General features: G+C 50.1%; 1 protein-coding gene across 2 annotated transcripts in view; it reads left to right on the top strand.

Moving 5' to 3' along the window:
- Positions 1–17255, top strand: part of ARSG (arylsulfatase G) — a 94693-nt gene that overhangs the window by 30524 nt on the left and 46914 nt on the right. Inside the window, exon 2 of one of the 2 annotated variants that reach the window (XM_035026183.1) lies at positions 1009–1716. In XM_035026183.1, coding sequence (XP_034882074.1) covers positions 1499–1716 — 218 coding nt within the window. In that variant the 5' untranslated portion in view covers positions 1009–1498. Of the gene's footprint in view, positions 1–1008; positions 1717–17255 lie in introns of those variants that run through there. The other variant, XM_035026184.1, reaches the window with a different exon arrangement.

The following is a 17255-nucleotide window of genomic DNA, read 5'->3' as shown; positions in this document are numbered from 1 at the left end:
CAGTTGAAAACGTAAACTTTGATTCCTGTTTTTCAAAATTCGACCTGATTTATGGCTTTCGTGCTTGTCCACTGAAGTTGCATTATCTCCAGTAGGTTAAGCACCTCCAGTTTAGGTTCATTTTCTTCTTGGACAAGAATCATGATGTTTTTATTTCTAAGCCTCTTGGTACTCCAAGTGTGATTTAAGGGCTAGAGATATAGTCTTCACCTAGGAATTTGTTAGAAATACCCCAGCCTTTCCTATGAATCTGCATTTGATAAAACCTGTAGCTAATTTGTAGGTACATCCAAGTGTGAGAAGCCTTGGTTGAGCATGTCTTTAGATTTAAATTACATTGTCGAGATGTAAAGGGACAATTTCCATTAACAATTTTTGGAAAGGTGTTTCTGACATTTTATTGTGAAACATTTCAAATAGCAAAATCGAACATTCTACCTTAAGTACCCGTATATTCTCCACCTAGATTATAGCATTAATTTTCTTTACGTTTCTTTTTTTCTCAAATCATTTTCCATCAGGAATTTTATATAGAAATATTAGTTGACGGCATGACTGTTAGAAAGAATCATGTCTTGGTCACAAAGGTCTCACTCTTTCTTCTAGAATTTTCAATGGGTTTGATAAGGTCATGATTAGTTTGGGGATTTCTTGTGAATCAGGGAAGCGTGGTGGGGTGGGAGTGGGGGAGAACTGGGATTTCACAGAGCTGGGTGCTGGCCCTTGCCCCTTCCAGGACACCGGGCCTCAGTGTCCTCATCCCTGTAGTGAGTAAGTTGAGAGACCTCATCCCTAATGGCGCTCCCAACCCCATGATTATAGGTCCATTGCAAACATTGTCATCATCACGATTCCTCAGGTGGAGAAACTGATGAACCAGCTACATATTCGAGTGAGAAGGAAAACATCTGTTGGCGTGGGAAAGAGATTATTTCCTAAGCTACTGAGTAAAACACAGCTGCACTGGCAGTTTTAACTCTGTTTTCTTGTCAATTTTTGTTCTTTCAGGAAACCTTACAGACACATGAAGCCCTCAACCATCTGGAACTGAGAAACTCACTCGAGGCTGACTGCGGCTTCTAGAACGTCCAGGTGTTCTGCAGATGCGAGAATTTATCCTGCACTCACCAGCTGGAGTCCTGAACAGATGCACGGCACTAACATCCCTGAGCACAGAGGGCTCCTTCGCTAAGTGGCCAAAGAGCTGTTGATGCTGAGGGCTGATTGTCGCACACAGCCGGTCCTCCCTCGGAGCTGCAGAGGGGCAAACCACATTCGGGGTTGCAAGTTTCCTGACTCTCTCGAATGAGGATTCCAGGTGGGGGCCTCGTTTCTGTAGCCCCACCATCCTTCTAGGGACCACCCCCAACAAGACCGCCACCACCAGTATCTTCTTGCAAACTCCCTGCCCTGAAACAGAGCAGGAGGGAGCCCTCGGAAAAATCTTTAGCTGCGGCCCACCGTCACTCCGGACAGTGATTACCCTCCCCTCCCCATCATGGGCTGGCTTTTTCTAAAGGTTCTGCTTGTGGGGGTGACTTTCTTGGGAGGCCTGTATCCCCTTGTGGATTTTTCCTTCAGTGGGGAAACAAGAGGCCGGAAGCCGAATTTCGTGATCATTTTGGCAGATGACATGGGGTGGGGGGACCTGGGAGCGAACTGGGCAGAAACGAAGGACACTGTCAACCTTGATAAGATGGCTGCAGAAGGAATGAGGTGAGTCTTGAGGATGCCGAGCCAGCATCTCTTTATACGCCTGACTCTCCACGGGAGGGGACAGCGTAAGGCACTTAGAGAACAATTGATGGGTCCATGTCGACTTAGTTAATTGATTGACCTATTTGGTTTGAAGCCAGTACAGCATCTTGAAGAAATCCATCCATTCGTCCATCTGATAACATTCGGGGTGTGTGTGCGTGCGTGTGTGTGTGTGTATGTATTAGGAGCTGGGAATACGGAGGTGAACAAGTTACCTCTGGTACTTACCGTCTGGGGGAGGGGACAGGTTAAGAGGAAAGTAGGCATCACAACCGAGTACATGAGCCTGCATCCGGGACTTTTGGAGTCTGCAAGGGAGGCTGCGGAACCCAGCCTGGGGGTGCAGGGGAGAAGGTGACCTTTGAAGAGCAACTGAGTCAGCAAGACACAAAAAGGTAAGAGGACTTATCTGTGGGCAGACGGGACTTACTGGTCCGTGGACGGGCACACGTAACTCCAGGGGACCGTAAAGGGAAGGGCTTGTGCATTCGAACTGGTCTGGATGTTCATAAGCCCCTTTCCGCTCAGAAAGAGAACACGTATCAGAGCGTTCAGACTTCTGGGTACGCATCTTGGGCTGACGGCGATCTGACCGGCTAGTTCAGCTCCCAACTTGTGCTGCGTTCAACTCCTCCGTCCGGCTCGGTGGGAACCGTTCCAGCTAGCGGGTTAGGACCCCACGGGAGGCCTCACCACAATATCTCAGCCACTTGTATCCAGGAGCCCGGAGCTTCCCCGGAGATACAGACCCTCGGGGGTCCCTGCATCTGGCCTCCCCCACTCCAGTCCATCCGCCCCACCTCAGCTGAAGTGAACTTTCTAGGAACACTCCTCTGCTTTCAATCCTTCAAAGGCATTTTGTGGCCCTAGGGATCCAATCAGAACTCTGGAGAGCGGCTTACAAGACCAGCTCCTCCACCAGCCTGGCTCTCTGCGCGATCCCTCTGTTCACCCGGTGCCTCCCTGTGTCTAGGCCTCAGCTAGGTGACTCCGTCTTCCTGATGCGCTTTCTACTTCTTCTGCTTAGTTAGTTTCTACTCACCATCTGGGGCCCCCGTGCCTCCCGAGATCCTCTGGAAAGCTTTCTCGGATGCTGCTGGCTTCTCTGCCGGCTCCTTGTGGGGACTGTGTAACCGTATGACCACCCGTATTGGGTGGAATAGAGTGCTCCCCCTCAATTCATGCCCACCTGGAACCTCAGAATGTGACCTCATTTGGAAACAGGGACTTTGTAAATGTATTTAGTTATGGATTTTTTTTTTAAGATCTTATTTATTTATTTGAAAAAGAGAGACAGAGCACAAGCAAGGGGAGAGGGAGAAACAGACTCCCTGCTGAACAGGGACCCGGACCAGGGGCTCGATCCCAGGACCCTGGGATCATGACCTGAGCCGAAGGCAGACGCTTAACTGACTGAGCCACCCAGGTGCCCCTTAGTTATGGATCTGACCTCCATTGGTGGTGGGTCATAAATCCAATGACTAGTGTCCTTCTAAGAAGAGGCGAGGACACAGAGAGACACCCAGGGGAAGTGATGGGAAGGCAGAGGCAGGGAATGCTGTGATGTGTCCGTGAGCTGGGAATGCCAGGGATCGCTGACAACCGCGAGAAGCCAGGAAAGAGGCATGGGACAGGTTCTCTTTCTGAGCCTCCAGAAGGAACCAATCCTCCTGACATCTTGATTTCAGACTTCCAGCCCTCCTGCCCTATGAGAGAATTACATTTCTGTCATTTCCAGCCTCCCGTTTGTGCTCCTTTGTTGTGGCAGCCAAGGAAAATCACACACCTCTCTTCTAGCTCTGGCCTTCGGGAGGGAAATGCCTCATCTATTCTGCCCCTCTTGTATTCCTAGCACAGAGCACAGCGCCTATTGCCCAGGAGGAAACTTATACATCATTGTTTTTCGGTGAATGGGCTTTAGGTCAAGATCCCTTGACATGTCACTCACCCCAAATTTTGCGTGTTGGAATTTTTTTCTCTTTCTGAGAAGAGATTTAATCCACAGCATTGACTAGATCCTCAAAGGGAACTGGATTGCCAAATACTTAACAACTTCTGCTTTTAGTGTCGAGTGGGTTTGTGGGGAAGTATCTGGCCCATTATCGAAACCAAGATTTTGGAGGCCTGAACCCTCCCCTTCTGAGCTCTCCCCACCAGTCCCGGCTCATCCGGAGCAGAAATGGCACCTCGGGATCCAGACGCAAGCACCGTTTGGTGGGCTCTCCTATTTTTTCCTCCCTTTGTGAAAATATTGTCTCCATCTGAGCCTTGTGACGGGGGCCAGGCGGCCGGCCCTCTGGCCCGATGTCTGTGTCCGCGGTGGTTTTTCTCTCTGTGCTTTGTTGACAGGAAAGCAGGCTTCCTGTGAGGCCACGGATTGATTCATCACTGGCTTGGCCCCTGCCTACTCACGGCCGGTGGGGAACCATGACTTTCAGACAAGAACTCCTGTTGCCAAACAGGGTCCCCAGGTGACTTGAGAAAGTGTCTTTTTTATTGTCTCTTTTTTATTAGGGTATTGTTTCCTCGGACTCCCATGACAAATTACTATAAACTGTGTGGCTTAAAGCAGCTCCTCTGTATCCTCTCACAGGTCAGGAGGCTAGAAATCCTGAATCGAGGTGTTGGCAGGGTTGGTTGTTTCTGGAAGCTCTGAAGAAGAATCGGTTCCATGCCCCTCTCCTGGCTTCTGGTGGCTGCAGGCAGTCCTTGGCCTCCTGGGCTTGTGGAGGCATCACTCCGTTCTCTGCCTCCACTCTTCCGTGGGATTTGCCCTGCATGCACATGTCTAAATCCCCTTCTTCTTATAAGGCTGCCATCACTGGCTTTCGGGCCCATCCTAATCCAGTATGACCTCATCTCTACTTGATTACATCTGCAAAGGCCCTGTTTCCAAATAAGGTCATATTCCCAGGTTCTGGGTTGACGTGAAATTTGGGGGGGATGCTAGTCAACCCAGAACAATGAGCTATACCGCATATATCTTTACCCCCGCTCCTCACATAATCTGTATTGTAGCAGGGGCTTGATGAACGATTGTTGCTTTGAAGACTAAATATCCTGCTTAAGAAGTCGTGCTCTGGAGTCAGGTGGCTCGGGTTCAAATCCCGGCTCTACTACTTTCCATCTGTATGACTCTGGACAAATTACATATCCCTTGGAGCTTTGCTTTCCTTGTCTGTAAATGGGGTCTTATGTAGCACCCACCTCGTAGGATATCGTGGGGATTAAATTAAGTAATCCATGCAGGCAGTTAGCACAGAGCCTGGCTCTCAACGGACGCGGATATATGTGAGCTATGGGTATTTTTGGTATTGATATTAGAAATAATATCCATTTGAATTGTGAGGAGTGAATCGGCTACTCTGCATAACGAAAGGTCTAAATGACACATTGTGGAAGGAGGAGTGGGTTCCAGAGACAAATCCCTGTTAATCTCCATGTGGACGGTCCACACTGAGCCAACATCTGTATTTGAATCAAACGTGACAGTTGTGGTAATAGCTAACCCAAGCTGAACACATGGGAGGTGCCAGGCTCTGGGCATCACCCCGGTTAATTCCGGCCACCACCCCATGTTTCTCTTCTTTCACAAGGTCAAGCCACCTGCCCCAACTTGGCTGTCCTCTTGGGATCTGCTTGAGTCTGTTCCTTCCTAGACCAAGTCCCCAAGGCAATACTTAAATGTCTCCGTAACATTTCCCTGCCAGCACACAGCAGTAGGGTGGGGTTTTTCTTTCTTCCCCACTTGGTTATGGTAGATGCAATTTGCCAAATTTGTTAACGGAACAGGCACCATTCACAACATAACCGTGATGTCATCATAGTTGTAGAACGAAAGGATTCCTTGGGGGAAGAAAGGCTGAGCTGGCAGTGCCCTAATTTTGGTTCCTTTACAGATTTCCTAACTTGCATTTACATAGCAGTAAAGGAGGGATATGGCCTGAAACCCCACGGTCTTGAGGGTTATGGTAGAGCTATGTCACTTAATGGTAGCTCAGGTCGAAGAGCGTCCTCATCATGTTATCACATAGAGGGAAACTGAAGCCCAGAGAGGAGTGAAGTGTTTTTACTACTCTAGTCGCTTTCCAGCATGTGGGGGCAGATTATCTAGTTTGCAAATCGACTCCATTAAAAATAATGATAAACAATTTATTTGTGAAAAAAACGGAAGTCACCAGAAAGCAGCGAAAGTCTCTTCAACGGAAGGCATTGCTGTTCAGGGCTCCCGAGCGTTTAGCGACAGCCCACCTGTGCACTTCGAGGCAGCTGGGCCCCTTGCACCTGTCAGTAGGTTCAGCAGACCACGCGCTTTTTGCCCTTGACCTGGTGAGCTGGGCGTTTGTCACTGTCCGGTGCAAATCTGAGCCGAGCAGTGCTGTTGAACAATTGAAAGTTTAAAAACGATCAGATAACCCAAGGAAAATCAAAATGTTGGGCATTCAGGTAAAAAGGCCAGGGACTTAGTAATGAGCTAAAACTCAAAACGTTGCAAGCAGCTGGAAAAAGGGAACCCAAGGCAACTTGCATCACCATGTGGGCTAGAGGAGGGAATCACTCAAACTTTAAAAAAGAGACGGGAAAAATAGTATTTCATTGGCATCTCTTCTGGAAGAGAGTTAACTCTGAAAATAGTTGCATCATTTAAATCATTACGAGAACCCAGGGAATAACCCTGATGATACCACACTGGCTTGTCAGCTGCACACCAGAGACGGCCAGCGTTGCGTTCACCTTGTGATGAACCAACAACTGCTTCTTGGCAACTCTGGGAGTGAGCGGTGACTCCCGGCTGGTGACTGGATTCTAGCAGCGGCTTAGGGTGTCCAAACTGGTTTTTTTTTTTTTTTTTTTAAGATTTTATTTATTTATTTGAGAGAGAGAAAGAGCACAAGAGGGGGGAGCGGGAGAGGGAGAAGCAGACTCCCTGCCGAGCAGGTAGCCCGATGCGGGACTCGATCCCAGGACTCCAGGATCATGACCTGAGCCGAAGGCAGTCGCTTAACCGACTGAGCCACCCAGGCACCCTCCAGACTGGGTTTTGAGCGCCTGAGTGGTCATGACCTGTAGGTCTCTTGGGGGAAGTGAGCCCAGCCAGCCAAGCCCAGATCCTGGCTGATCACTTAGAGGTCTCCTGGGCTGGCTCAGAAGTGAGGTTGACCGAACACCGTAAGCACATTCACTTGTGCGGATCGACTTGGAAGTAGGTTACCTTTGCACCTTGATTTCCTTCCATCCGACTTCAGCCCTTCTGGGCCCCCAGTCTAATCTGAGTCACGTCGATGCCACTGCTGAGTACAGGCTGTGACTTAGCCAGGAACCAAAGATCAGTATTCACCACTGGAAGGTCAGAGGCTTCCAGGGGCTTGAGTCTGTTTCTAGAAAGAGGGCCTGGGGGATGGAATGAATTGATCTGTCAGTTCAGTCAAACACCTTGTGTGATTTCTGTTCTCAGCATTGGCTTTCTGCAAACACGCATCCATCCCGTTAGCTCTCAGAGTTTTGTCGGCTGTCCTGCTGTCTTCCGAAGGATTTTGCAGCGATCCCAAGGAAGCTGGGAGCCAGGCTGGCACTCACAATGGCAGGGGATTGTAATGAGGTCCTCCTGAGAGCTAGGGTAGAAAGAACATTCCAAGTGAGACTTACATTCATAAGAGAAAGATTCCGTCCCCACCACATAATCCCCTTCCAGCTTTATCTCCGTCCCTCCCGCTACAGTGATTCAGACTCAGGGTTGCGGGAAAAAGCCTCTTGTCCTGTGATCTTTACCGCTAACTTCGAGAAATTTGCTCAGCGTCACGGGACAGGTGATTTTACATCTTTGCCCTCGGGTAGTAGGTCCAATGGACATAAAATCATGCAATGCCAAAAAAAAAAAAAAAAAATCATGCATTGCCCACCTACCAGCCGGGCCAAGGTGAAGCCTACACAAAAGGTTTTGCAGGGTTTAGCCTCGTGGTTCTGTTTAATAGATGGGGACTTACAGGAACACGATCGTCCAGATAATAGCCAATCTTCAAGAAAAGGAACTGAAATATTAACCGGTGAGGCCTTAGTACCAGCCTACTTCACAACTGCAAGTTCAAAATTCCTGTCCAGCGGCTATCATTCATTCTCCTTTCAAGTCTCCCGACTATAGTCATTTGGCAAGGAATCTCTGTGAAGAGCCCGTCATAGGACAAATGCTGGAAGACCCCAGCCAGCTGTGCCCTAAGAGGCTTCCAGCCAGGTGGTGAAGAAGCCAAGAAAAGCAGCTTTTATTTTTATGTATTTATTTTAAAGATCAATTTATTCATTTGAAAGAGTACAGGGAGAGGGACAGAAGAAGAGAGAGAGAGAGAATCTCAAGCAGACTCTTAGCTGAGTGCGGAGCCTGATGTGGGGCTTGATCCCATGACCCCAAGATCACAACCCTGAGATCATGAGCTAAGCTGAAACTGAGATCAGTCACCCAACCGACTGCGCCACCCAGACACCCCAAGAAAAGCAGCTTTTGGTGTGCAGAATGGAAATGTGTTGTATGAACAGGAAACCCCCCATACGTCTTGCCCCCTGCCCCAGGGCTTTACTAACCTGGATTGGATGGAACTGAATTTGAATCCTCTGGGATAGAATGAGCATGTTATTTACCCATTGGTCACAGTCAAGAATGAAAAAGGTCCATGCTGGGCTTCTTGTCTTTCGGATGATAGAACCCACCCAGAGCAGAAGCATGTTAAAGACATGGGGCTGCAGGAAGAGAGAGGCCATTTCTCCAGAGGGAAGCCAAGAGGTACTGGATAAAGGACCTCACTGTTGAGACCTTAATGATGAGTAGGAATTAGCCAGATGAAGAGGGAGGAAAGCGTGTTGTAGGCAGAGGGAAAAACAGGAGCAAAGACCCAGAAATGAAAAGTGCCCTTTCACTGGACACATATTCCTGGAGGCTCCCACTGGCACCATCCTAGGTGCTGGGAATACATCCCTGATCCAAACAACAAGAAGCCCTCGCTCTCCCAGGGCAGCCATTCCAGGGGTTGAGTGTGGCTGGGACAGGGAATGTGAGGCTGGACTAATGGACGAGGCCCCTGGTGAAGGGTCTGTGTGCACGCTCAAGTGTTTGGACTTGGTCCTGGAGGCAGTGGGGGCTCTGAGGACTGAAGGCGTCGCCCTGCATTTGAGATGGATCACTCAGGCTTATAAGCGGTGGCCCACACTGGCGGCTGGGAGGGCAGTGGGCAGATTGCAGGAACCTCCAGGATGGCATGGCTCAGGGTTGTGTCAGTGGGGAGCTGTCCAATGTAAGAGGCGCCGAGATGCCGGTGTGTGTGTGGTGGGGGGGCACACGTCTTGTCATGTGCCTTGTGTGTGTGCTTCCTTGAGCGTGAATGTACTCATATCCACAACGAGAATGTTGGAAAGGGGGAAATTGCCAAGGATCATAGCCAGCTCAGCTGCCAGGAATCTTTTTTTTGAATAGAACGAGAGTATGAGTGGATGGATGGAAGGATGGAAGGATGGATGGATGGATGGACGGATGATGAGTAAAACACGCCAGGTTTACTCTTCACTGCCACATTTGTGTGTAGCTTGCAAAGGGCCTGCGTGTCGGTTACCTCAGTGACCCCACCTGACAACTTTCTGAGTGCCGACTTGGCGGTCTTCCCATTTAACAGAAGGCAACATGGAGGCCAAGTTGCGTTGGTGAGTCCCACTAATGTGTTTCTCCAGTCCTCACCTCCCGCTCCCATCCGTCTACACACAAAGGCCACAGCAGATAATTTTTGAAACCTATTTCCGCCTCCAAGACTTTATATTATGAATGGAGCGAAGATAGCCCTTATTCCAGGCACACAGCAATTGAGAGAGTGACCACAGAAAAGCCTATCATCTATTTTAAATTCCTCATAAATGAAGGCTGGACATGCTCAACTTCACAATGTTATGTCTCTCCAGGGCCTTTCGGGGCAGTGTTTCCAGCACCAATGTTTTCTGATTCTAATACACATAATTTATGTGATGGCAAGTTGCTTTAGTTTCTGTCTGGCTGTGGCTTAATTTGCGTTGATTTTCCTCTTAACAGGCTGCTGTAATGTCTGGCTCTCTACTTCTAGCTTGCCTTTACAATGTATTTGCAGACTTTAATTAGGACCCCTGTTGGTGAACTGGCCTGAGCCTGCCCAGATAGATTTGGGAGAAAACAAAAGGAGCTTTCCAAATAGCAAGACCATTTTATCACTTATTAATTAGTCTCAGCCGAACAGAGATAGAGGCTGGGAGAGAGGAAAGGTGACGGGCAGGTCAGTTCACTGGGCTGCATGGGGTGTTGTGAGGGTTTTTTTTTGGGGGGTGGTGTGGTGAGGGTACGGTCAGCGCTCCCCAGAGACTTGGAAATAAGGGAGAGAAGATTGTTTCTGAGCGTTAAGCTATGTGAACTTTCACACAGGTGGGGAAAGAATTGAACCCTCAAGAGCATCAGCTTGAGCGATTTGGGGCAAACAGATGAATGTATGTTTTCCAACCAAATGGGCTCTTCAAGTTTTGTTTGCTCGCCACCAGATTTTGCTGGAATGGCCCCATGTCACCAAGCTGCTGTTGCAACTCCAACCCTGTCCTCACAGAACCCACAGTCTGGGGAGGAATGCACGAAAGCTGTTCCCACGAGGGAGGTGGTGTGTGTTCAAGGAGAGCCTGTCCCCAGGATGGTCGTGAAAGACAGGCAAGCAGGGACAACATCTAGGCAATGCGTTTCGGGCTCTGCCCATGTGTACTGGTCCACTGGGGCTACTATACAATAGAAGGGGTGGCTTAAACAATAGGAATTATTTTTCACCATTCTGGAGGCTAGGAAGTCCAAGATCAGTTTGCTAGGGTGGTCGGGTTCTGCTGAGGACCCTCTTCCTGGCTGCAGATGGCCCCCTTCTCCCTGTGTGTCACATGGAGGGGGGAGAGAGAGAGATCTTTGGTCTCTTCCTCTTATAAAAACACTAATCCTATCATAGGGACTCTACCCTTGTGAACTCATCTAAAACCAATTACCTCCCAAAGCCCCCACCTGCAAATACCATCATATAGAGGTTAGGGCTTTCAGTCCCGAGTGCCAGGGAAGAAAACTGTGGTCAACAGCCCTTTGTGCAGCCCAGACCCACTGACAATGCTCGGTCCACAGAGGACAGGATTTCCCTAAGTTTAGCAAACTGAAGGATTTTTCTGTGATCCATTAGAATTCTCTTAGCATTAATTAACTCCATGCTCACCAAGGCAAACTTTGGATTCTGATTTCCCCTGTAATTCATGCCCAGGAAGAAAACTTGTTGATCCCTCTGACACTGTGGTTCCTGCCCTCATCCCTGGAGCTAGCTGGGAGACAGGCATTCCGGTGTCTCTCTTAAGCTCACGTGGTTTGTGTGGGTGTGAGTCAGGCTCTGGGGGCTGGCACCACCAGAGGTGAGTCTCGGGACCTCCCTAGCCCAAGACTAGTCACCTACCTTAGGTAGTTTCCTCTGGATTTACCTTACCAACCTCTGGATTGGCCCAGTTCCAGCCAGCCTTCTCTCAGGTGTGAAGGGAGTAGAAAGAGCATGGGATTTTGGTTGGGCAGGCCTGGGCTCAAGTTCTAATTCTGTCGTTCCCCAAATATAGGGATCTACGGTCTTGCCTACGGCACAATGACTGGACAGAGTAAGGTGCATCTGCACCCATACCAGCTGCATGGTCTTGGGAAAGCTGCTTAAACTCTCTCTGCCTCACCTCCTTTATCTGTAAAATGGGAATCCTAGGCATTTGAAATCATACATGCAGTACGATCGGGTGGTAGTCCCTTGATAAATGGCAGCTATTTTTATTATGATAAGACAAACATAAAGTTAATGCCTATTTATACTTTAGGTCTCAGCTTACGTGTGGCTTCTTTTGAGAAGTGCTTGCTTCCTCAACACGCATGTATGCACACCTTGCATGCTTCCAGAACACCCTGTGCTTACTGTTCTTGGAGCTCTTTCACACGCTGGGATTGTCCACCTCCCTTACTGAACTTTGGGCAACTTGAGGGCAGGGTTTGATGTTGTTCACTGTGACATTCTGGGCTCCTATCCTGTAACAGCCGCAGAAGCGAGAAATGAAGATGTTGGCAGAGCTGTTTTTCCTCTAGGATATTTTCCTTCCTTGCCTCTTCCAGTTTCTGGTAGCCCCAGGCATTCCTTAGCTCATGGCAGTGTCCATCCCTTGCCTTCGTCATCGTGTGACCACCTTCCCTCCGTGCGTCTCTGTGTCTTCTCGTGGCATTCTCCTCGCTGTCTCTCTCCTCTTCTTATCGGGATACTGGTCCTAGGAGGTGAAGGACTAGCCCTAACCCAGCATGACCTCACCTTAACCGGTCACATCCCCAGTGACCCTATTTCCCAATAAGGTCACATTCTGAGGGACAGGGGTTAGAACTTCAACCTATCTTTTGGGGGGACACAGTTCAGCCCACATCAGGTAGCAGGGACTCAGAAGGTTGAAGAGTTAGGTTGAGCCAGAGCCTGGTGGGTTATGGTGGCCATGCAGGAGGAAGTCACTGAAGACTTGGGGTCAGTGGTTGGCATGACCCACTACTGGTCTGCATGCTAGCATGGGCTGAGGCGAGTGAACCTGGCATCTTGGAGGGTCACTGAAGTGATCTGGGTGAGGGACAATGGCTATATATGTCCCGGGTGGCATTGTTGGGAGTAGGAGGAGCTGAAGGAGGTGGGAATTGGCAAAGAAGGACTTGAAGATGATGTCTCAGCCCCCAGCCAGGTTTACTGGGAGGGAGGCAGACACAGGGGTCTTGGAGGGAGGATGCTGAGCTTGGTGCTGTGTGCACTGAGGCCAGGGTGACTTGTGACGTGTGTGGCAGGGTCTGTGATGCCTGGAGAGTGTGAGCAGGAGCCAGGGGCCGTGCCTCCCCCGAGTCCCAACAGTTGGTGCCCAGCACAATGCTCTCCTGCATACCTGGAATGTTCTGTCTTCCCCCATTTAGCGAGTCATGACACCAATTACCTTGACTACCATGAGTTTTTAAAAGCCTGCTCTCTACCTGGAGCTCTGCTAGGTGCTTCGTGCACATCATCCCACTGAATTCCTCAAATAAGCTGGTGAAGCGGGTGTGTTATGCCCATTTTGCAGAGGAAGATACTGAGGCCAACATGAAGTTACCTGTCTAGTCTCACACTGGAGGGAGTGGAGGCTGGGATTTAACACACCCTCGTTTGTCCACATGTTTACCCTTCCTATCACTCTGCCTCCCACAGCGCTTGCTTGATATTTCTCTTATGGGGCTTTCTCTTCTAATCCACATGTCCTAACACTTCTACTAAAGTGTGAGCTGCCCGCTGGAAAGGGCTGTGGGTTCCTCCCCGTAGCTCCCCCAGCAAACTCTGCTGTGGCTGGCTGATTTCCACTGAGGCTCCCAGGGGTTGGAGGTGACCAGCTGGGTGCCCTACCCCAAGGGCTATCTCTGTGTTGTGCTCTCAGAGGACTGCTTTTCCCTGGAATTCGGCAGAGAAGACACCCAGCTGGGGTAAGACTGCCCTGGGGCCTCCAGTTGCCCGGGGCCCCATCTGGCTGTCCCTGGGGCTGAGAGGAACCCGATCTTGGAAAGCCTGTGGCCCATTTGGCCCTTTCTGTGGGCTCCAGTGCCCGGGCTGGGCAGCAATGATGGAGGGCCTCGTGGCCACCATAATGACTTGGGCATTACTTAGATTGTGGTGAGAACCCGTGAGAGGGCTTCCAGCCAGAAATGAATGTTAGCTGAAAAGCAGTTTTTGAGATTACTTTGCCTGCCCCATGCAAATGGGGGTGGGGGGGGGAATTGGGAGCAGGAATGGAAGTGGGGAGCAGGGTGGTCACATACAGATGGGCAGATGGTGCACTGCTCAACTCCGGACAACAGCGTGAATGTCATCCCGTGGGGTTATACAACATGGTGGCCCTGGGGAGACTATAATATGGACTATGGTAGTAGTCTGGGTGCAAGATGGTAGTAGCTTGGACTAGGATGTTAGCAGGTGGATGGAGAGGAATGGAGAGATTCTGCATATATTTGAAAGTGGAGTCTTTCAGGAGTGTGCTAATAGTTTGGCTGTGGAGGGGGAGGGAAAGAGAGGAATCAAGATGACTCCTTTGGACTGAGTAACCGAGTGAGAGGCGGTACTATTTCCTGAGATAGGGAAGACTGGAAGGGGAGGAGCGGGTGTGCAGAACCAGCTAAACTTGCAGAGACTGGCAGAGGAAACAACACGTACCACATGGGAGCGATGTCTGGGGCCCAAGACCGGTGGGCCTCTACCTTCTTGCTCTGGGAAGCCCGGTGGGCCGAGGGACGACTGGGGTCCTAGACTGAACTGATGTAGCTGGGCAGGGCCGGCTCTATGGGCGTGTGCCCTGTGCTGGCACACAAGGCCCCGTGCTTTAGGAGGGCCCTGCTCTTGGTTTAAAGCTCCGTCATTGTCATCTTGAAGTGCTTAGTAAATTCTGAGCAAGGGCTCCCTTGTTTTCTTTTGCACAGGGCCCTGCAAATTATGCAGCTGGTTCTGTTATAGTAAATAGAGGACTCCAACAAGCCTGGGCCGGCCCACACAGAGCTTACAGAACGGATGAATCCAGGGTTAACAGATGCTCACACCTGCTATGGATGTAAAGTGCCTGGGTTGTAGTAAGTGCTTGATAAGCAGGAGCTGTGAGTGATAAGAACTATTACAAGGGACAGATATTTAGGAGTGGGAGCTGGGAGGGTCATGAGCTTAAATCTCGGGAGGAAGAGAACAGAAAAGGCCTGGCGGAGATGAGTGTTTGTCTTGGGAGCAACAGTGTGATCTGCAAGGTGGACCTTGGCTTGGAATTTGAAGAGTGGGAGTTGCTGGCTGCCTACACCGTCCAGGACCCTTGGGGCCCCGGGATGTCTGGCAGGTAGGGATGCTTTGGAGAAGCCCGTGCCTGGGAAATGGGCACATAGGGATTGGGGGAGGGAAAGCCGCAATGCGTCATCAGCCCCACAGGACTGAGGGTCAGGAAGGAATGTTGGGGGCAAGTGGGAAGCCAGAGTCCCTGGGCTCCCTGAGGCCTGCAGAGGGGCCTCCCTCAGTACCTTTGTAGCCATCTTCGGGGTAAGTTCTGTGGAGGGGAGGCTGTGGGGAACCCGCTGGTGTGGGCTGAGGATGTCTGGAGCCGAGGAAGCCCAGTGCAGAACTCGTCTTTCGGGAAACATGAATTCCCAGAAGCATGGCTTGCTCAAGAGATGCCAAAGCCGGTGAGTGTGGCCTCTTGTTTTCAGGCAGGACTCCACAGAGCCCAGATGTTCAGGTGTCTGGTTTTTCTCTTGAAGGTTTTCAGGACTGGAGGCTCTGGGGCCAAACCTGGATTGATCGTATCAGTGTTTTGTCATGTTATTTCAAGGAGCTTTTCTGATGCGTGGTTACATGGCATGCACAGGGGATTTGGAATTGGATGGGCCTGAATTTAAAAGGCTGCCCGTGGAAACCTAGCTGTGCTGTGTAAGGCTGGGGGCCGGCATGGAGCAGAATGCCTGCGGAACAAGGCATTGGACCGTGTCCGGCCGTGGGTCCCGCTGCCTCAGTCTCCCCATCTATACCAGCGGTGCTTACAACAGCGCATCCTGGGGCTGCTGTGTTAAATGCATTAACCCTCGTAAAGGGCCGTGCCCAAAGTTCGTACTAAGTAAGTGGGTGTAACCGTTCCTAGGAAAGTAGAAATGACCGTAAGGCTTTTGTTCAGAAACTAGACTGTAAGGTCACTGAGGACGGGGGCTGTTTCTGTCCTTCCTCAGCATCTGTCACAGATCTGCCCCTGCTTGCGGCTTTATCATTAGTTTGGGACTAAATTGAATGAAATGACAGATCACCACCCGAGTTATAAATGAGTATTTTCCCATCTGAAGAACTGCAAACCTGACACCTAGCTTCGTGGGTCTCTTCAGCCAGAATCTGGCATTTTCCTCTTAGTCTGTAAGATTTGGATTGTTATTTTAATTGAAGTGAAATTCTCATGACATAAAATTAACCATTTTATTTTTTTTAAAGATTTTATTTATTTATTTGAGAGACAGAGAGAGGGGGAGAGAGAGAGAGTGAGAGCGCATGAGCGGGGGGAGGGGGAGAGAGAGGCAGCAGACTCCCTGCTGAGCAGGGAGCCTGATCCTTTGATGCAGGGCTTGACCCCAGGACGCTGAGATCATGACCTGAGCCGAAGGCGAACGCTCAACTGACTGAGCCACCCAGGTGCCCCCCGATTAACCATTTTAAAGTGAACAACTCAGTGATATTTACAACTACTATCCTTATCCAGTTTCAAAATATTTTCATCATCCTAAAAGGAAACCCCCTACCCACAAAGCATATTCTCTCTGTGCCCCTCCTCCCTCCAGTCTCTGTTTTCCATCCCTGTGGATTTACTGACTTGGGGCATTTCATATAAAGGGAACTGTACAATAGATGGCCTTTTGTGATGGGCTTCTTCCACTCATGTCATATTTTCAGGGTTCATCCATGTTGTAGCAACTGTCATTGCTTGGTTCCCTTTCATGGATAAATTACATTCCAGCGCACGGATGAATAGTATCCCAACGTGTGGATGGGCCACATTTTGTCTGTCCACTGGCCCGCGGATAGCCAACTGTGCCCCCTCCACCTTTCAGCCACGGGGCAGAGTGCAGCCATGACTATGAACGTGGCAGTACGTGTCTGAGTACCTGATTCCACTTCTTGTGGGGGATCCCAGTCCTGGTGGTGGAATTGCTGGGTCACATGGTCATTCGTTTGTAAGATGTTAAAAGGTTTTCGTTATAATCCCTAGGCTTGAGAGAGAAAGGGGCACCTGGGTGGCTCAGTTGGTTAAACATCTGTCTTCGGCTCAGATCATGATCCCGGGGTCCTGGGATCGAGCCCCGAATCGGGCTCCCTGCTCAGCAGGGAGTCTGCTTCTCCCTCTCCCACTCCCCCTGCTTGTGTGCTTTCTCTCTCTGACAAGCAAAAAAATAAAATCTTTTAAAAAAGAGAGAGAAAGGGAAAGGAACAAGAGAGGAGGAAACCACTGTGTTGCTGACACGCATTGCAGTCCTGACTGCCCTCCAGGGCCGTCACCCCTGCAAATGCCAAGGTCAGTGTGAAGGGCAGGGTGTTCAGGGCCCTCCCTGTCCACTGTGAGCAGACTGAGGGGAGCTCCCCAGGGCGTCTCGGAGGGGTGTGGAAACATTACAGACTCCTGGGGCTTTCTTTAGTCCAGTTGGACCTGGCAGCCAGCAGGAGAGAGGCTGCAGGTGGAGTCCCTTTTAAACACGTCTTCTGCAAGAAATATGTGCTCAGAGAAGCAGGGATTTGTATGCATTTCCCCCTTTTCTTGCCCCAGGCTGGCCTCTGTGAGAGCACAGAAAACAAGGAAATGTCCCCAGGCTGCCCTAAGTTTCCCGAGCAAGCACGGCCCTGGGCAGGCTCGCCTGGGCAAGTGGCCAGTCTCGGTCTAGAGCTGCTTTCAGTCAGTTT

This window comes from Mirounga leonina, unplaced genomic scaffold, assembly GCF_011800145.1.
Source record: "Mirounga leonina isolate KUSES-001 unplaced genomic scaffold, KU_Mleo_1.0 Mir_197, whole genome shotgun sequence".
Classification (NCBI taxonomy): domain Eukaryota; kingdom Metazoa; phylum Chordata; class Mammalia; order Carnivora; family Phocidae; genus Mirounga; species Mirounga leonina.
The sequence above is the reverse complement of the archived record's forward strand: the minus strand, read 5'-3'. Positions and strand labels throughout refer to the sequence as shown.